Genomic DNA, 19,642 nt, shown 5'->3' on the forward strand with positions numbered 1-19,642 from the left:
GCCCCTCAGCTCTCCCCCATCCCTTGCCCGTCGCAAGGACCCACATCTCCTACAGAAACCCCGCCGGCCATCTTGGATTAACCCCTGCCACCCCACGGCCGCCCTGGGCCACGGCCCCCACCCCGGGCCACGCCCCTCGTCCCCCTGACCCCGCCTGTCAGTCAATCCGGGCTCGGCCGTAAGGGGCGGGGCCAAGACGGCAGCCGCAGCCAATTGGCGCGCGAGGTGCGGCTGAGCGGCGGCCAATCGGCGTTTCGCTTCTTCCTGGGTGCGTTGGCCGCTGTCGGTGCTCCCCGCTGAGAGCTGCGGGCCCTGCCAGTCGCTGTCGCTGTCGCCGGCGGAGCTGTCGCGGTAGCGGCTGCACCCTTAGCCTGGCCCTGCCCCGGAGTCACTGAGGATGAGCCCCCGCGCTGCCCAGCGCGCGTCCCGCCCTGCCCGCCCGAGTCCATTCATCTAGCGACTGGTGAGGGGCGGGCCGGTGCGTCCGGCGGCGGAGCCGCTCGGGGGACGGGTTCTGTCGGAGGGGTCGGGACGGCGGCAGTGGGCAGCTGAAGGAATGGGGGGAGCTCCGGGCAAGGCAGCCAGGGAGGATAAAGGACAGCCGGCCACGTAGAATGGGAGGGGACGGCTTCGTGGCTCGGCCGCCTGTGTCAATAAGTCTCTCATCGCTCCTGGCTACGTGGACGCGTGTAGTGGGAGGCAGAATGGCCCCTTGCCCCTCTGCCTGCCCCGGCCTCTCTGGCTCCCTGGAGCACTTCAGACCTTCCCCCGCCCTGACACTGGCAGGAGCCTCTTGCCAGGTTTCCTTAGCTGTGGATTCAGGGAAAGCCTGGCGTGTTTCTCTCTTTCTTGGTGATACTTGTCCGGTTTTGGTAGCAGCTCACAGTGCTGCTGGGTTAGACCAGCACCGTAAGCACCGGAGAGCTGCGGTCTCCTAGTTATCTTAAAAGGATACTTCATGCAGTCTTCCTAGGCGAAATACAACTCTTTTTTTGGTTATGTGGTCAGTGTAGTTGTCTGTCTTTGTGGAAACTGGTCACAGTTTGTGGTTTACAAAAAACAGTAATCGCCCACGGACATCTGGTGTGGGTAGTCTACATTAAAACTGTACCAGAAGTTCCCAGTTAATTTAAAAACGTCACTTTTTCCCAAGATGGAAAAGTCCTTGATGGGATTTATCGGACATAATTTGAAGTGGGGTGAAGTTCTAGTGCGCACTTGTGGTTTGTTGTGTTTAACTTCCCTTCAGCATGATCTGTTTCAACAAAGCCTGAAGCAAGATCTTGATGGATTGTGGAAATGACTCTAGCTGCACTCACTGTACTTTTGCCTGTACACTTTGTTTTAATTTTTTTAAACAGTGTGAAGTTATTAAGCATAAGCAGTCCTGAGTATTTCTAGATAAGTGCAGCACAGTATTTCACAGTTTACTGTTTATGTACAATGATTCCCAAGTGATAGATGTGCTCTGACGTTTGTAGCTGAATTTAGCTACCAGTGGTACTTTGGTCTTTTTTTGACAGATGTGTCAGCCTTTAATTGGCAGTGCTGCTTAGCTCAGCTACGAGCTACTGAATTAGGGTTGTTGGATTGCTGAATGTCTCATTCTGATAAGGATTATGCTGTTGTTGTTGAAGGAGGAAGTTGGAGAAAATCTGGAGAGAGCCTCTAAAGGTCGCTTGTGCTGGCTTGTACCTGTGCTAAGTGGTGGCACGGAGGCCTCATCCCAGTGAAAGAAGCAGCAGTGGCCTACGGGACATAGTGGGCATGGTGGAATGTGGTGTCTTTCAAAGCAAGTTGGTTTTCCTTTGTAGCTTTGCTTCTGGGCAGGTCACATTTATTTATAACTTGAGCAGTTTGCTTGTTGTCTAGCTTGTTTTGAGAGCCTGACGTGCATTCAATTTGTCATTTGAAAATCCTTCCTGACATATAACCTGAATCTTTTATGAAATTTGAACGAATGACTTCTTTGTCCACTGTCAGGAGTAAAAGGGACGGGATTTTTGATGTTTCTTGGTGTAACAGACGCCTTATTCAAAGGATCTAGGTGGTCTGCTGAAGCCACAGCTGAAGGAGAAAAGAGATCCAACTTGCTTGTACTTAGGTGTTGTTCCATAAACATTCTCAATCCTAGTGGCTCTTTCCAAGTTTATCTCTACTTACTTGCTTTTCTTAAAACTTGCTATCTGAACTAGAAGCATGACTGATATTTTGTGCATTGAGGAGAGCAGAACCCTTGTTTTCTGTGTCTCAGTGCTCCTATTATATAGTCAAGAAGAAGCTGCTTTTTTTAAGGTCTCTCTGTGGGAATTTCAGGTTGCTAAACCACTCTTAGCTACTACATGGCTTAGATTTACCTGTTTTTCCTTGTATATTCAATCACTTTTCTCCCCATAAAATACATTTTGTGTTCAAAGTGTAGATTTTTGCCCATTCTTCAACAAACATACAAGGAATTTCTGAGCTGATTAAACTATGTGTGGATATGTAATCTAAGCAGGAATTAGTAGTCTAACTGTTCTGTAAAGGCTAGGACGATGTGCTACCTGTACCTGAAAGGTGTACTTGCTTTGTTTATCTAGGAATTCATCTGTGTTTCCTGGAGATCTTGCTTGATGCCAGTGCTAAGGCTGTTATATTACTACCTAGCCTCAATTTTCTGGTCACTTTTATCAGATTCTAAACTGTTACTTTAATATGTATTAGAGATAGTTACCTTTAGGTAAGAATATAGTTAACAGAAAGTCCTGGAAAAGTGGTAACAAGATAGCAAATTCCCATGGCTTTATTTCTGTAAGCCTTTTTTTATTAGCTTACTAATCAAGTAGTCTGTTTAGTGATGTTTGCTTTAGGTACAAATATTTTAAGGATTTCTGTGCTGTTATGGTTATAGGTCTTTTGTGATGTTATGAAACAAATGTGAATGGACCAACATGGAGAAATGTCAGCCTGCTTATTTAAAAAACAACCCCCTTCCATTCCACACTGGAAATATTTAAGATATTGCAATACCCTTATAAGGATAGACTTAACTTTCCTGAAATGTGTGGTGTTGCCAGTCTCACTTCACTTAGCAACTTATTATCAAAAGGAAAAGAAAATTAATTTAGTGCCTTCAGAAAAACCATATTATTTTTACTTTTTTTTTTTTTTTTTTTTTTTTTTTAAGGAAGGGTGTTAAGCTTGTCAGGGAAAGCTGTATGCTTCTTTTATATGAAAAATAGAAACCATTACTTAGTTCTCTTCTAGGAGAGCCAAATTAGGGGAGCTAGGTAATTTTTCACCATGTGCATTTTAGGTGTGACTGATTTAGTAAAATTAATAACACGGAAAAAATAAATTATTAAGCTCTGACAAAAAAGCAGAGTGGAATGAACTTATGCCAATTTTAAGGTCTTGAGAAATAGGCTTTTAGTAGAGCAGCCCAAGGATGGGTTTCAGGGCCATGTGACTAATTTGACAGTTGAGTTACTTTAATGCAGTGCACATTGAAGATGCAAACCCAGCAATCTGTCTTTGAGTGGCAATGAATTCTGAGTAGCTGAATCTCTTCTGCCTTCTCTTTCACTTCCATGTAACACCATTGTTTGTATTAAATGAAAAAAGTCACTACAGCAGCTGCCAGCCACTGTCATGGTACCAGTATCCACATCCATGTCAGCCAGGTTTTGGTAGCTCTAACACCATATAGGTATTCAGGAAGAATTGGAAGCACCACAGATGGCAGTTCTAGTATCAAATCAGACTGGATGCTAGAAACATACATTGTCACTGCCACCCATGAGGTGAGGGTTTGTCGTTGTTTCCTTGTACCTCTGAGCCAGGAGCGCACAACCTCTGTGGAAATGCTTTCTGGAAAAAGAGAAAATTGGGAATGCATTGGTAGCAACTATGATACACAGGGGGAAGTTTCTGGAACTTCGCAGTGGGAGGCTTCTGCCAACTCTGTTCACTTTTCCCAAATGTTGAGGTTTCATGTCTGCTGTTTGCAGTAAATGAAATCTATCACCATCATCCTTAGTCACTAAGGTATTTGTAGAATCTTTGTTCACTTCATACTCAGGAGAGGTGTGACAGCTTTGATTTTTGTAGTGACTTCTGAGAGGAACAGATTTTTGAGACAACGGCAGTAGGTACAGAGCTGCTTTTTCAGCTGTAGGAGTTCTGCCTCCATAGGGTCAGATGACGCATCTGACACATTCCTTCGTGGAGTGTGTCTGACAGCTCTGGTGCAGTGGTGCTTTGCCTTCTCTGAGGGGGAGAGCTGAGTAAGACAGCCCTACCTACCCACTCGCGGGAGGCAAGATACCTCAAACTCTTTCTTGCTACTAAAGAATTGCTTCCAAATTCCAATCTTTCAAATTTTCCTGGGCTGTGAACATGTATAATAAATAGCTCATGTCTCTGAGGGTTAGAAACCCACTTGCTGCTGAAATAAAATATCTTTGGGATACTCTGAATGCTGCTCTAATGCCTTCATTTTTTGTGACTTTTTTCTATAATGTTAATTAGGAATCAGTTTTTAAAAATAATTTGAGTTCCAGATAATGCCTACTGTATCATAGAAGTGTTAAAATATTATAGCTTTATTTAGCTTTTTATGTCTTTTAATAATTACAACATTAAGAAGACACTGGTATTGTAACATGAATGTGATTCATGCTGAGAAGCCTACAGAAATATCTGCAAATAAAAGTGAAGACACATAATCAAAATGGCACCGTGTTCTAGATCATCTTAATTCAAAATTTAAAAAATGCTGCTGCTTCTTGTTTTGTGCTTGTTTTAGGTGCTCACTGTTCAGCTGGGACTCCATATACTCAAAGTAAGCATTTCATAGTGGAAATGCTTTCACACTGACCTGAGCTTCAATTCACAATTTGAAAGTTTTAAGGTTTCTCTTAAGGACTTCCTTTGTGTAACAGTCGGGTCTGGTGATCACCCTTTTTCAGATTTTTTTTAATAATGTGACAGTGTTTGTTGCCAGTGTGACAGCTTTAAGTGAAAACTTGATCTACAGCCTTCTGTCTTGAGCTCAAGGTGTATATATCAATAGACTAATACAGTATTTAGTTTTGTAATGTTTACAGTAAAGAAAGGCTGGGTTGGAATGACTTATAAAGAAATAATTCAGCAGAGTCAGGTTTCACATGGCTGAAGTAAATGTCACTGTGATGGAGTTAGTGTGTGATAGGCAGGCTTATATTTCTGTTTACTAGCAGACTTTTTATTCTTTTAATATTTGATTTGTTATTCACATTATTTTGGTGTTTGATAGACTGGAGCTCCGGTGCCTTCAATAAGTTTTTGTCTGGCCTCTTTGTTCTTTTCTTGTAATGACACAAGTCTCAGGATTTGCTTTCTTCTGGATCATTTTCTCATGCAGTTCAGTGCCTTAGATAGGTGTGGATCTGCACAAAGGAAGGTATGACACAGGGGAGAGCAGGACTGCTTTCTTGGGTGGTGGTGCCATTTCATACCAGTTTAACAGATTAGTCAACCTTATGTCTTCCCTGAATGATATTTCTTAATGTTCTTTTTATCTTTACCTTTATTTTTCTGTGTAGCAACAATAGTAATGTTTAAACAATGAGCTATATTTAAGATGTGCTTTTCAAGGCATGCATAAAATGTTTACTTCTTCCATGACATAATTCTATTGCCTAGTGTCATATTGGTGAAATGTGATACATTTTTTCCTGCAGATCTTGAAATGTTTGGGGTTTTTTATAGACTTTTTGTTTTGTTTTGGTTTTTTTTTTTTGAGGGTGTTTTGTTTTTAATTATTAGTTTTAGAAGGATGTTTGATGCACTGGCAGTCCGAGTGTGCTAATAGTTACCTATCACACTTCGATTCATTGGAGCAACAAGTCAGGTTGTATACTTGAAATCAGAGCTTTTTTCCAAACCTGTTACGGTGATTTACTTCTCTTTATAATCTGAGGCTTGAGAAGGTCAGAGGACAAAAGTCCACACATGTATATGATAAATTTCTTGTGTTACTGCAGAAGTTTGTATGCTGTTTGGAAAATGCCCTGTAGAGTGAACTGAAGCTTGCTGGGACAAATCTAAGCTGAACAGTTGTGGTCAGTTCTAGTCTTGTAAAGATTTCCTGGTGCTACCCCTGGTCAGGGATGAGGGACTAAATTGTAGTGAATAAAAATGCTTTTTTTTTCTTTTTCATTTGCCTGCTCTTTGGACTTGTTTTGGAGGTGTATACACTGAACAATTTCTGCTCCATAGATTTGCATTCTGAGTATTGTAACCCTTCTGAATGAGGCGGAAGAGTAATTGTTGGAGGCTTTATTATGAGATATTTAAATGAATACTCTGGACTAGATTTTTTTTTTTTCTTGAAAGTTTAGATTCTATTGCTAATGTTTGCTCTAAGCTGATTGCTGCTTTATGGAAATCTTTATTCTTAAAGCAAGAGATGGACTGGCATTTCTCTTTTTTGTTTCTCCAAACAAAAATATATTTTTCTGATATGCAAATAAAGATATTAAGAAAATATGGTTATACATTTAGTGGCTGAAAAGCAATGGAAGCTAAGCTCAACCTTTTTGATGAGGTTGGGGTCAAGGAGTAGGATGTGAACATTTATAATGACTGCTGAGTAGGATGTGGGAGTTTTCTGTTTTGTTGGTTTTTTTGGTGTGTCCCTGTCTTATCCCTCCCATTCCCCACTCTGAAGGTGTGTTAACATTTTTGGTTTATTTTTTTAGCTTTCAGGATGGCATTGCTCAGCTTGTCTTGGAATATTTTAATTGTAGTAGAACAACTTTAAATTACATTTTGTGCGGCAAACAAGAACATGAACTGAATACTCACTCAGTTTGAAACTTATATCTGGAAGGCTGAAGAGTGATTTTTTTGGGGGTCTTGTACTAGTGATGTATGTAGTTTCACTTTTTCTGTTTTCTGGGTTTGTGTGTGATTTTTATACTGCAGTCTGCACATCTTGTCACACTTCTGACTATAACTGCAGACATCTCTTAGGCTAGGTGAGTGCTTTTGTCAGGCCTCCTTTACTTTTGAGAAAAGGGATGCCAGAGAAAGATGTGTATGCTAAAGATAAGTATGCACAGCTAAGCAGAAAAGCTGTATGCCTCAGACTGTGAATATATTTTCATGAAGAAGAATTCTTTTTTTTGCTTCCTTTTCCTTCTTCTTTGTCACTTACCCCTTCCAAGTTAGATCTCTTTTCTTCTTGCCTGTTTCAAGAGCTTTAGACCTTAGCCCTGCTTGAGTTCCAGCAGCCTAAATACATGTCTCTTGTACAAGCTGCTTTTATTTGCTTTGATGCCATCCTCCGTCCCACCTTTGTGAGCAGCTCTGGGAGTGGTGGAGAGGAGCCTTCCTATTGATTCTGCAGATTAGAATGAGCAGGGACATGCGCAGATATTTGGGCCAGGGAGGAGAAAATGGGACATAATTCTTTTATTGCAGTGGTTGTGAAGACTGGTGGTCTCTCCTTCCTTCTACTGTGTTACTAACAATGCCTCTGTTAGCCGTGGTGTCCTCAACAGCTGAGGGGATTTTTCTGGGGGATGGATTCCACCCCACCCAGTCTTTTAGTTCAGTTCTTGCTTTCTGATCACAAAGTAATGATAGACACTAAACAGTCAGGATCCTGAGGATCCTCAGGGTGGGGAAGGAAACTTTTTTGGATCTAGTTTACTTTGTGGCCTAAACAACTTATGTCAAAGAAAGGTAGGAGGTGCTTTTGGAGGCTGGGGTGTGGAAGGGAGTAATGCTTTTTTAATCTGATTGAATGTCTGAGTATAAGCTCAGATGACACAAGGCAGGTCTTTCAGCCCTTGTCTCATTGTCTTGTCCTATACTTGCTAGTATAGGACAAGACAATGAGACAAGGGCTGAATGATATGCAGTTAAATCAGTACAGTTGCAGGGGTAAAATGTTTTTGTTTACTAATCTGTTCTGGTTTGCTCTCTTTCAGGTCTCCCTTGCAATTATGGAGTTTTAGAAGAATAAGGTAGTGTGGAGGGGGAATCCCCCTCTGCACTCTAGAGGTAGTTCACTTTTGGAATTTTCTATGGACAAGATTATTTGTTATATAAGATGGTGAAATAAGACTTCTAAAAATATATATTTATAAATATTTATTTGGATCAAGTGCCAAACATAACAGTACAAAGATTTCTAATGGCAGCTCAATAAACTTGGATTTACATCCTTGGAATTACAATTTTTGTAAGGCACTGTGTTGTGTACTGAATTGGAGTGCCTTGATACACTTAAGGGTTGTTCCCCTTAAGGAGAAGAGCAGCTTTAGAACTGAAGATGAATTCTTACATGCCAGAGTGCACTTCAAAGTGTCGATCTCTACAGCATGCTTTGGATGTTATTTCTGTAGTTACCAGAGGGAGTGAAGGCCAGATCAAGGCCTTTCTGTCTTCTTACTGCTACAATGCTGCAACTATCAAAGATGCCTTTGGTAGAAATGTTATACATCTCGCTTCGTCTTGTGGCAAAAAAGGTGTGCTGGACTGGTTGGCTGAGACCAAAGGAGTGGATCTCTTGGCAAAAGACAAAGAGTCTGGATGGACAGCTTTGCACAGAAGTATATTTTATGGATACATTGATTGTGTTTTGTCATTACTGAAGGTGAGTGATTTGTAACTGTAATTTTCCTTGGCATCTACAATTTTTACATACAACTGTATTGCTTATGTAAAAGTGTGTTTTTAAACTTGACTGGAAGCCTCTTGAGGCTTGTCTTAATACTGTGCTCATACTGCAGTGCCTTGATTTACTTGAAGGTTATCTCTGTTCATACAGATGTCTGCCTTTGCCCATGCAGAAATCAGCTCTGAGAAAGGATCCCTGATTAATTGTGGACTTCCTTGAAGACTTGTTTGTGTAGACGATATCAGGCTCAGGATCTTAAAAATAGAGAGTGGTCAGACTAAAAGTACTCTGAAAATAGACTTGCAGTAATTGTATCAACTGATGTTAGAGAACTAAAATTGGGGGAAATTAAATGGAGTTATAGTTAGAAATTAATTTTATGTTTAAGAGATAAACAGTTCAAGATATGGAGTATTCTGTTAAGTGAATCTCCGTTTCATTAGTATTTTAAACCAGGGCTTTTGCTCAGTCCCCCTTTCTTACAACTGCTGTTTCTTCCCATACAATTAGCAAGTTGTATATATTTTTAATTAATCTTCCTTCTGTTCCTCCTTTTGCAAGTACAGCAAAGGGGAGAGATGTTTGTTTGAGATGTTCAGAGTCTCTTTAACCATGTAAGAAAATGAAATACTTGTGGTTGTTTAAAAACAACCTTTTAAGGCAGAGAATGTTCCATTTTGAATATAGTCTTTTAAAATTACAGTGACTAGCCAATTGTAGACATAACTCTCTGCCTTGTACAAGACTTTAAGCAGAAAGATGGTGGATCTGATAGGGTCTGATAACTGTTAAATATTTATTTCATGTGCTGTCCCCTTACAGAGTGGGGAAGTTTTCATTAAACTTGAAAAAAATAGATGTTTTTATAAGCATTGTATATATGATTCTGTTCTCTAGAAAACTGGAAACTGTGTATGTGATATATGAAAAAGTATTCAGTCTTCTAGTGCATGTGTGTATATCTGTATCTTTGATATTTGCTTACAGGAGGCCTGTACAGCTTTTCCCCAGTGTCTTTTACTTTTCTGTCAGTTACATAAGTGAATCAGATTTTTTTGCTAGCCAGCTTTACTGATACTCTTCTAAGAAGCAGTTCATGGAGGGTGCTCTCTCTTCTAGTTCCTTAACTGAAGTCTGCTGCACTGTGTTATAAAAAGGATGTCTTCTTAAGGTATTATACAGACCAGAGCAACAACAGTAACTGATTATAGAATAGAATTATGAAATAGGTGACATAGAAGGAGATCTCTGAAGATTGCCTAGTCTATCTCCCATGCTCAGGCAAGGTCAGCTAGAGCAGACTGCCCAGGACTATGTCCGGTTGGACTTTGAGCAGAGCATCAGACATTGCTGTTCCAATGTTTTACTATCAGTGCAGTAAAAATGTGTTTTTGATTTAAACAGGATTTCTTATACGTTAGTTTGTGCCCATTGCCACAATTTCTGTCATTGGATATCACTGTCATCCCTACCTCTCACCTCCAATTAGGTATTTATTATGTATGATAAGGCATGCTGAACCCCTCCCCCATCCCAAACCTTCTCTAGGCTAATCATCCCAGCTCTCTCAGCTTCTATTTCAATGTCAGATGCCCCAGTCATTATCTTCATGGTCTTTTGCTGAGCTTGCTCCTGTATGTCCTTATCTGTCTGGGAGTCCGGACCTGAAGCCAGCACTCCAGCTGTGGCTTGCCAGTGCTGAGTAATGCTTGCTGGCAAGGCTCCCACCTGCAGCCCTGGATGCTTTCAGCATTAACTCTGAGCTTGCTGGCTTGTGGTCATCTGGTGGTCTACAAGAGTCCCCAAGTCCTTTTCTACTAAGGTGCTTTCTAGTCATTCAGCCTCCAGCTGTACCAGTTCACCAGGCTGTTCCTCCCCAGGGCCAGAGTTTGCATTTCCTTTTGTTGAACTTTATGTGGTTCCTCTCAGCCTGTTGCTCTAGCTTGTCAAAGTCCCTTTGAATGTCAGCATAACCCTCTGACTTATCAGCCACTCCTCCTGGTCTCCTGTCATCGCCTTTGCTGAGGGAGCAGCACTCTAGCCTATCATCCAGGTTGTTAGTCAAGATGTTAAACAGTACTAGCTCCAGAATCAGCCCCTGGATTCCTAAACTAGTGTGGATGACACACTTCTGCTGTGGGCTGGAGTTGTTCTTTGCTTATTCTCAGACTGTAGCTAACTACAAGATTTGCCACTCAGCAGTTGGAATTTTTTTAAAAAAAAATTCTGACCATGTGACTATCCCTGCAGCCTCTGTCTGCTTGTGAATATTTTAAACAACTTCCAGAAATGAAGAGTATCCAGCTATCTGTTAAGTCATAAAAATAGGTCAGTCTTTTCTGTTACAGGGTGCATTAATCCCAGCCCCGTTGCTCTAGGGTTGTCTTTATAATTTGGAGAACGTATGCTGTTGTTCTTCTGGGAAATGTTTTTCCAAATAAAGTTGTATTTCATGAGTTTACCTCTTAAGTGTGAGGCTTTCTAAGGTATCTTTTGTATTAGCCATGACCTCAGGTACACAGGTATAGCTGAGTTGGCCATTAGGTTCTATTTGAGAATATCTGGAGTTTTTCCCTTTTGGGAAGTGATTGATGGCACTTGACTTCCTTCCTAAAATCAATGCTGCTGTAGCAGCACTCTTTTGTATTGAGAAAATGGTATTTACAGAGATGGTCTGTGTCTCTCTAAGTTCTGAAAGAATGACCTGCAGATGCTTTGTGCCTCTGAAACTTCCCTAGCGCTCTCTTTCCTGGCTGTTTGTGTCCTCTTGCCTTTCCTCAGCAACTGTGAAACTCTGTTCCTTGCTTGTTTTCAAAATAATAGCTGTTTTTTAATTTTGTCACTTGTCTAGCTTGTCAAAACTGATTCTGTAGAATACCAGTTTAAGAAAATGCATCCTTTGAAGCTGGTGAATACTTGCCATTCCTAGATGTCAGTGCTTTATCTTCACATCTGTTTCCTTTGTGTTTTGCTGGTTACAGTTTATTACACAGTCAGTGTTGAGACAATAAAATCCATGTTAATATATCAACAAGATGTATACATGGCAGAACAGATTTGCAATGTTTTTTGTTTATTTTAGATTTGCATACAGTTTACTTGAATCTGAAGATTTTCTTTTATCGGTGTTAAACTTCAATTAAAGATATGTTTTGCTCCTTAAAGGTTTATCTGGTTTGCATCAAGGTGTGCAGTTAAAATTCAGTTCTTCTCCTCTCGTCTTTCAGCATGGTGTTAGTCTATATGTTCAGGATAAAGAAGGCTTATCAGCCCTGGATCTTGTGATGAAAGATAGGCCTATCCATGTGGTGTTCAAGAAAACTGGTAAGAAATAAAATAGTCTAATTTGTATTTTGCAATGAGATCTGTTTCAACAATGTATTAATCTATGTACCAGTGTATGCCATATTTTCTGTTTTTAATTGGGACTTCATAAATTTTGAGATGCCTGATGCTAGTGTTGATCATCTGTACAATATTACTGGAATATTTTGTCATGGTACCTTACTTCTTATAATAGTAAATGTTTTTAAAGTTCAGTTTTAGGTTAAAAAAAATTCTCTTCAGTTTTTAGATGGAAATAGCAATTGTTTTTTGAAGTCAATGTGCACAATACTGATAAATTTACAAGAGAGGATCGTTTTCATTACAGATCCCACTGAAGTCTACACCTGGGGAAACAATATAAATTTTACTTTGGGCCATGGTGGTCAGCAGGGTAGACATCATCCTGAATTGGTGGACCTTTTTCCTCGGAATGGGGTGTATATTAAACAGGTATTCCTAATGTATTACATAGGCATGTTTCTTGGTGAGGGGTGTTTAAGGGGGAAAAAGTAACTGAGGAGTTACCAGGCACTGAAGATTTCCATGGAAAAATAGTTCTTGGTGCCTTCCCCTCTTTGCCCACCTCCTTACCTCCCTGCACCCCCCATCACTGTTACTGAAATTGTGGTTCTCTGTTTTGGGGTGAGAACAGAGGTTTTTATATGATTTACTTTGGATATATGGCTTGTGTGTCATTAAATACATTCAGAAGCTTGACACTTCTGTAACTGTTTTGAGCTGCTGGCTTCCTGTGTGACTCCAGTCACACTTTGAACTGAAGTGGAATAATAAATGTGCTTGGTACTTGTTGAATTAAAATTCATCTTGTGTTCAAAACAGCAAATGCTGTTAAGCACATGTCTCTAATAACTTCTTGTGACTTCAGTTTGAGAATATTTGAAAGTTTAAAGTACAACTTGAGCAAACATTCAGGGCAGACAATCTGTGCTGCAGTCTTAGCATGTTTTCTTTGGCATTTCTGAGGCAGCATTGTGGACCTTAAAACTCAGTCTTTTGAGTTTCTGTTGGCCTATGGGGCCATGCTTGATCTTATTTTAATAAACTGAAACTGTTGATCTCTTCAAGTAGCTTAAGGCAGTACATAATATGTTTAAAGCAAGTATTTTATGTGTCCTATGATTTAATACCCCTGTCTTACTTGTATTTTCATGAATGTATCTTTAAAGCAGAACTTTTTCACAAAGTACTTATTGCAGCTGTTTTCACATTATCTGGAAAAATTAATCTGCCCTATGTTGTCTCTTCCCCATCCATTTTTTGCCATTTTTCAGGTGGTACTCTGCAAATTCCACTCTGTGTTCCTTTCCCACAAAGGCCAAGTGTATACATGTGGACATGGACAAGGAGGGCGCTTGGGTCATGGTGATGAGCAAACATGCTTGGTATGCTGTCTTGTGTTACTTGTAGTCTAGCATGATGTTTCTTTTATTTCTAACAGCAAGTCTAAAAAGGGAATTAGAGTTTCTGTCAGTGTATTTTTTCAAAATGAGTTTGCCATTCATTTTAAACCAAACTCCTTGCTTCCCACTAACTAACAGAAAAACTTCTCCAGTGCTAATAGTGAGGTGGCAGAGAGTAGAGGAATGTGCATTCAGTTATAGTTTAACTTCAGATAGCTAGGTGCTGTGGTCAAACTTGTGTTATGGCTGAGTTGATTAAAAGGCCAGCTGATGCTAGATAAGTGGAAGCAAATGTTTTTTGGCTGGGCTTTTTTGGCAGAGAAACAGCAATACAGTGCTGGGAAGCTGTAGTGGCAGGAAGAGGGATGGTAGGGTTGGTTTTTGCTAGACTTATGCAACTTAATTGAAAAGTCACTGGTCATTTTCATTTGAATAGTGCATTGTTGCAATGCACAAAACTAAAATTTGAGAAGACTAAATATGATGACAATACAATCCTTAGACTTAAGCATCTTATCCTACCTCACAGTGTGCATTTATCTTGCAGCACAGTGATTTAAAAAAAAAATCCAATATTGAGTATCTGGTAGAACTTGATATTCTGTTGTTGAATGCTATAGTGGAGACTGGAGCTCAATTTTTTTTTTTTTTAAAGAAAGTAATTCTGTTAAATTAGGATTTTTTTTCAAATTGCCTTTTGAAACTGTGATGTTACGTAGTTGAATGAATGAGAAGTCATGTTAGAGTGCATGAAGACTCAAAGATACAGAACTGCTTCCTTATTCATTAGGATTATCTTGTGTTGGAGGGAGATAGCTTTAGTGTTTGTGGTATTTAAAATACCACGTGATAGTTAATATTTGTTCAGCTGTTCTGAAGATGTAGTTTCCAATCTAATTTCAGAACAGGTGGATTAAAATTAATCTACTATGATAGATAAGGACATTTCCCTGATAGCATTTCAAATGAAAGTAATTCATCTTACTGCACGGGATGTGGTTGTTATGTTAATGAGTGTTTTGTGTGTTCAAATGCATTTTATCTTTATTTCAATATTTGGTTATGACTTTCTGTAGGTGTTACTTTAGTTTCATAGATGGCCACTGGTTAATAACAAAACAATATGCTTTTATATAAATTTTTTTTTTCCTGATTTAGGTTCCAAGACTTGTGGAAGGCTTAACTGGTCATCAGTGCTCCCAGATAGCTGCAGCTAAGGATCATACTGTTGTTCTAACAGAAGATGGATATGTTTACACATTTGGTTTGAATACTTTCCATCAATTGGGTATTCTTCCTCCTCCTTCTAGTTGCAGTGTTCCAAGACAGGTAAAAATAACATCAAGGCTTAATTGTTTGGTGTTGTTGTTTTGGTTTTTCTGAACAGAAAGAAAAATATGAAGATTCTAAAAATAACCCCTAAACTTTTTCAGAAAAGCAAAATTTAATGTGAGTTCAGATAAATCTTGATTCTGTGTTATCAGACATCTCAGATCTTAACTGTGTTCTGATGAACATCTGAGTCTGTAACCTGAACAAGACCAAAATTTGTAGTGTGAAGTATGATACAAGGTGCAACTGCCCAAACCCTTTTCTTCCCTCTTCCCCAAATTGTTCTGTAGCTGAAGTATTAATAGGTATGTATCACTTGAGAATCATGGTCTTAGCTCCTTTTGGATCCTTGGATGATGGCTCTCAGGGTTTGAGCATTACATCATTTGCTGGAAGCACTGGAGTCAGTGCTCTGGGAAGGTAGTGACAGGGGAGAGAGGGGGTATGGGCATCAGCAGCCTAACTATATTTCTGTGCCTAATGTCTAAATTCTTTTTTTTTTTTTGGTAAATAAAGAAGCTCTAACTTCATCTGAAGTAGAGCAACACGGCACTATTAGTGTTGTGAAAGTAAAAATGAATGATTGGCCAAAATGCAAGAGGGTAGTGTTTTGGGGTACCATGTGTTCTTCAGTAGTGTAATGACAGCTCTATATCCACAGTATTTCCTATGATTTTATCATCTTAATATGGAAAAGTTAAGTTAAATGTGAAGTGTGGAATTAGTAGTGTAGTGTTCTGCAGTGTGTTTAGACCATTAGGACTTGCAAGTTGAAATTTCTAGTTGACACTTTGCAGCACCTGTGTCTTCTGTGGCTGTGCTATTCATGTCCTGTTCAGTCTTGTTCAACATCTTACATATGAAGACAGCCTAAGGAGACTTGATTCTTGATTCTAGTTCTGATTAGCTATTACAAAAAGTTTCATTCTTTTTGTCATTACTGCAATAGTTCCTCTCTTGACGAACTTCTGAAATAACCTGATTTATTAGACTGTATGTGGATTGATATTGGTGCTTCATTCTTAATGACTTTAGGAGTTAAATGTTGTCAGAAGTTTGTACATGTGAAATTCACCTGTTGCTACTTAATATTAAGATGTACTTTGGATTTGTGCTTAGGTTCAGGCAAAAAACCTGAAAGGTAGAATGGTGATTGGAGTGGCTGCAGGCAGATTCCATACTGTGCTATGGACTAAGGAAGCAGTGTATACCATGGGGCTGAATGGCGGCCAACTAGGTAAGGTAGAAGTGCTCTGAAAGTAAAACCCAGCCATTGAAAGATGTTGTTCATGCTTAACCTGTCATCTGCTTCTGAGAACAGGAGCCTGGGTGAAGCTTTTTTCTCTCTCTCTTGTTTTTGTTTTTTTTTTTTTTTCTTTTTCTTTTTTTTTTCTTTTTTTTTTTTTTTAATCAATCTGATGACATCATCCCTTCACACTTCTTTCAAAGAATATTTTTCATTCCTACCAGTTACTTTCACATTTTGAGATGACAGGAGCTTGTCAGATTTAACTCTCATTTGAACTCTTTTTAACTTTTACCTTCTATGTATCTTGTGTGGTCCTGCTACTGGAGACTTTGAGGAATTGGAATGTTGCTGTGTTGGAAATTACTCCAAGGCAAGCTTGTCTCCTTCCAGTAATCTGGCTGGCACTGCCTTTAATAAATTATAAACTAGCCTTCAGCTTTCCTGCCTATGTCCTTCTTTCATCAAGCACTGTAAACATGCTACTGATAACTTTTTCCATACTAACTTTTTAAAGTTAAATACTTGCCTATATCCAGATTTTTTTCAGCAATACCATTACCAGAATCTTCTGTTAACTTTTTCTTATTCTGAAGTCAAGAAAGAACCTTTTAAAAATATATTACCAACTAGTGAACTTGATTTTTTTTGTGAATGGGACATTTTAATTGCTTTTATCTTTTTTAATAAACAGGTATTGCTATATTGGTTTGGATTTGCATTTTTGCAGTTTTGGGTCTATGGGCAAACAAAACTATTAGCTATCTCTGGCATTTAATCTGCATCAGCTCTGGCCTCAGGTTCCAGGTAGTTTTGTGTTTCTATGTTAAGGTATTAAAGGTAGGTGAAAAAACTTGTCTTTGTCAGAGAAATACCTTACTAATGAGTATCTTCTTGTTTGTTTTTGCCTTTTTTTTTTCATAAGCACCCATCATACAAGCTTTTTTCATGGTTGCTTATGTTGTTGGGATTATTCTGGCTAGCATGTGGCCCAGTGTAGTACCACAGAGAGACAGTAATTGAATTTTAAGTGATATTATCCATGTCAGCTGGGCACCATGGTAGACCTGTGGTGGCAAACCTTGCCCCCATAACGTGTTTGAGCATAGCCCTACATTGTCCTGTGGCAGGATTGCTGCCAGCTCTAGAGGCAGCTCTGCTGCTTGTTTCTTAGTATCTGTACCCTGCTCTGCTCTGTGGTGCAGGCATAAGTGCCCTGAACACAAAACAGGTTTGTGCTGTGTGTGAGATTCCTGATGTTAGGTTTCTTGTTGCAACAGAGCAGCAAGGACCTGCTTTTATTTTATTTTTGTAATGTTTTCAGAGATCTTGCTCTACAGCTCCAGCCTTTTCCGTTTCATGTAATTGCTGCCTTCCTGCTTACCTGCAGTTACAGTAATTTTTGTAATGTTTTCGGAGATATTGCATTACATCTCCAACCTTTTCTGTTTCATGTAATTGCTGCCTTCCTGCTTACCTGCAGTTACAGTAATTTTTTTGACAAGCATATTTTTTGTATTCCAGTGTCCAAAATAATCTGTAGTTTATGCCAGTGTTATGGTATTTCCACTGTCTTGAATTTTCCTATGATGAAATAAATACTCTTTTTTTGGAGTCAAAGGAGTACCACCACATGAAATAGCTTCCCTGTTGAATATGCCTTACTTCATTTTTATGTATCAGGTCTTGGTTTTCAGGTGTTTGTAGTGAAGTAAGAAGTAGATTTGGTGGCTTTCATCTGTCTAAATATTTTGAAGACAAATTATCCAACTACCTAAAAAATCTTCTGGAATTTAAAGGTTCTTCTAAGTAGTGTCATAAAGTATCCTTTAAGTGCACAATGTGTGGAATGGCAAATAATTTTTTGGGTGTGTTTTATTTTCTAGGTTATCTGCTGGATCCTAATGGAGAAAAATGTGTAACTTCACCTCGCCAAGTCTCTGCTCTGCACCATAAAGACATCTCTGTGTCCCTGGTCTCTGCAAGTGATGGCGCTACAGTATGTGTTTCTGAAAGAGGAGATATTTATTTACTTGCAGACTATCAGTGCAAAAAGATAGCTTCCAAGTATGTGTTACTTTTCTAATTTGTCATGAAGAACAGTAGGGGAAGATTTCACTGTAGTTGTATACTTGCAAGCTATTTTAAAGATTTTTGTGCATAAAGTACAGAAAATACAGTGGTGCCCTTTTTTTTCTTCATTTGTACTTCTTTCATATGCACTAAGGCTATAATTTTTGTTTGTTTCTTCATTTGTGTTTTGTTTTTTTTTTTGTTTTTTTTTTTTTTTTATGAGAGGCTAAGGTGCCACTTTCGTTTACCAAAGATATTTAAAAAAACACATTAGAAGGAAATATTTTGTGTTGTAAGTTTAAAGACATTGAAACTGGTGTTTTTCTTCCTCTGTAACCATGAATTTGTCTAAGTGCATCTTGGTAGAGATGTTGAAGATCTGCTATTCTGTTTATTTATGGGAGATTTCAATTGATTTTTGAATCAGTGATTTGGGGTCTGAATTTCCTAATTAATGTGTAGATATAGTACATTATAAAGAGTAATTTAGGTTGCAGGGAGGACGTTGTAAAATCCTCTGGTACATATACTAAAACCAGGATGTAAAGCCTGTTGAAGAAGCTGGATTCTTGACTCATGAATTTAGGAAAATATTTAATCCTGTTCTCTTTTACTTAGTTTGCAATGGCAGATCAGAATAGATTTTTTTAGATGTGATTTTGCCCACATAACTCCCCCTTAGTTTTTTTGCTTCAAATTCGAACAATATTTATTGACATGTTACAGCTTAATGATTATGTTATACCTGACTTCTACATGGCTGTAAATGAAGGTGTTGACACTTGAAGAACCTTAATGCCGTGTCCTGTGCTCTTATGCTAAGCAACTGAAAAAAGATAATGTGTATGATTTTGATCAGCTAAAAACCAAGACCTAATAAACCCCTGAGAAATGACCTGCTGGGATAGGATAGATGTTTTAATACAAAGAGCTGAAGAAATTTTTGTAATGATGAAATCAAAGCTATGTAATCTACTGATTTTTACTTGTGGAATTTTGTCAAGAACTTATAGATATACAATGTGATATACTTAAAAATAAACAAATGTTATAGTCTGCTGTAATACTAGCAACTATGTTAATAGAACCAGTAGGATGAAACTAAACATAAGTAATTTTTCAGTGTCACTGCCTCAGCTTTACTTTTTTACTGCTTGTGTAAATGAAGAAGGTAACTGTCATAGAACCAATATTAAGTACCCAATAGGGAGATACTAATTTTGCTTTTTGTGCTCTTTCAGACAGCTGAACCTTAAAAAAGTTCTTGTCAGTGGAGGATATTTGGAATATAAAGTAGATACCCAGCATCTTGAAGAAAATGGGGGTCAAAAGACTTGCATTCTGGCACTGGATGAAGCTGGAAGGGTAAGTTGTTATAATTATATAGCAGGCTGCATAGTGGTTATTCAAACTTTAAACATAAGACAGGATAAAATCATGCATAGAAAATTATGAATTACACAGAATCATAGAATTTGCTGAGTTGAAAAGGGCCCACATGGATCACCAGGTCTAGCTCCTGTTCCTAAACAGGACCATCCCCAAGAGTCACACCAGATGCCTGAGAGCCTTGTCCAAAAGCTTCTTGAA

The 19,642-nt window shown here is 38.9% G+C and overlaps 1 protein-coding gene across 2 annotated transcripts in view; it reads left to right on the top strand.

Moving 5' to 3' along the window:
- The first annotated feature begins 267 nt into the window (after positions 1–267).
- IBTK (inhibitor of Bruton tyrosine kinase) overlaps positions 268–19,642 on the top strand; it is a 54,501-nt gene continuing 35,126 nt past the window's right edge. Inside the window, exons 1-9 of one of the 2 annotated variants that reach the window (XM_059842550.1) lie at positions 268–463; positions 7,962–8,629; positions 11,881–11,977; positions 12,306–12,430; positions 13,273–13,383; positions 14,560–14,730; positions 15,853–15,970; positions 17,866–18,046; positions 19,294–19,417. In XM_059842550.1, coding sequence (XP_059698533.1) covers positions 8,306–8,629; positions 11,881–11,977; positions 12,306–12,430; positions 13,273–13,383; positions 14,560–14,730; positions 15,853–15,970; positions 17,866–18,046; positions 19,294–19,417 — 1,251 coding nt within the window. In that variant the 5' untranslated portion in view covers positions 268–463; positions 7,962–8,305. The remainder of the gene's footprint in view (positions 464–7,961; positions 8,630–11,880; positions 11,978–12,305; positions 12,431–13,272; positions 13,384–14,559; positions 14,731–15,852; positions 15,971–17,865; positions 18,047–19,293; positions 19,418–19,642) is intronic. The other variant, XM_059842549.1, reaches the window with a different exon arrangement.

This window comes from Haemorhous mexicanus, chromosome 3, assembly GCF_027477595.1.
Source record: "Haemorhous mexicanus isolate bHaeMex1 chromosome 3, bHaeMex1.pri, whole genome shotgun sequence".
Classification (NCBI taxonomy): domain Eukaryota; kingdom Metazoa; phylum Chordata; class Aves; order Passeriformes; family Fringillidae; genus Haemorhous; species Haemorhous mexicanus.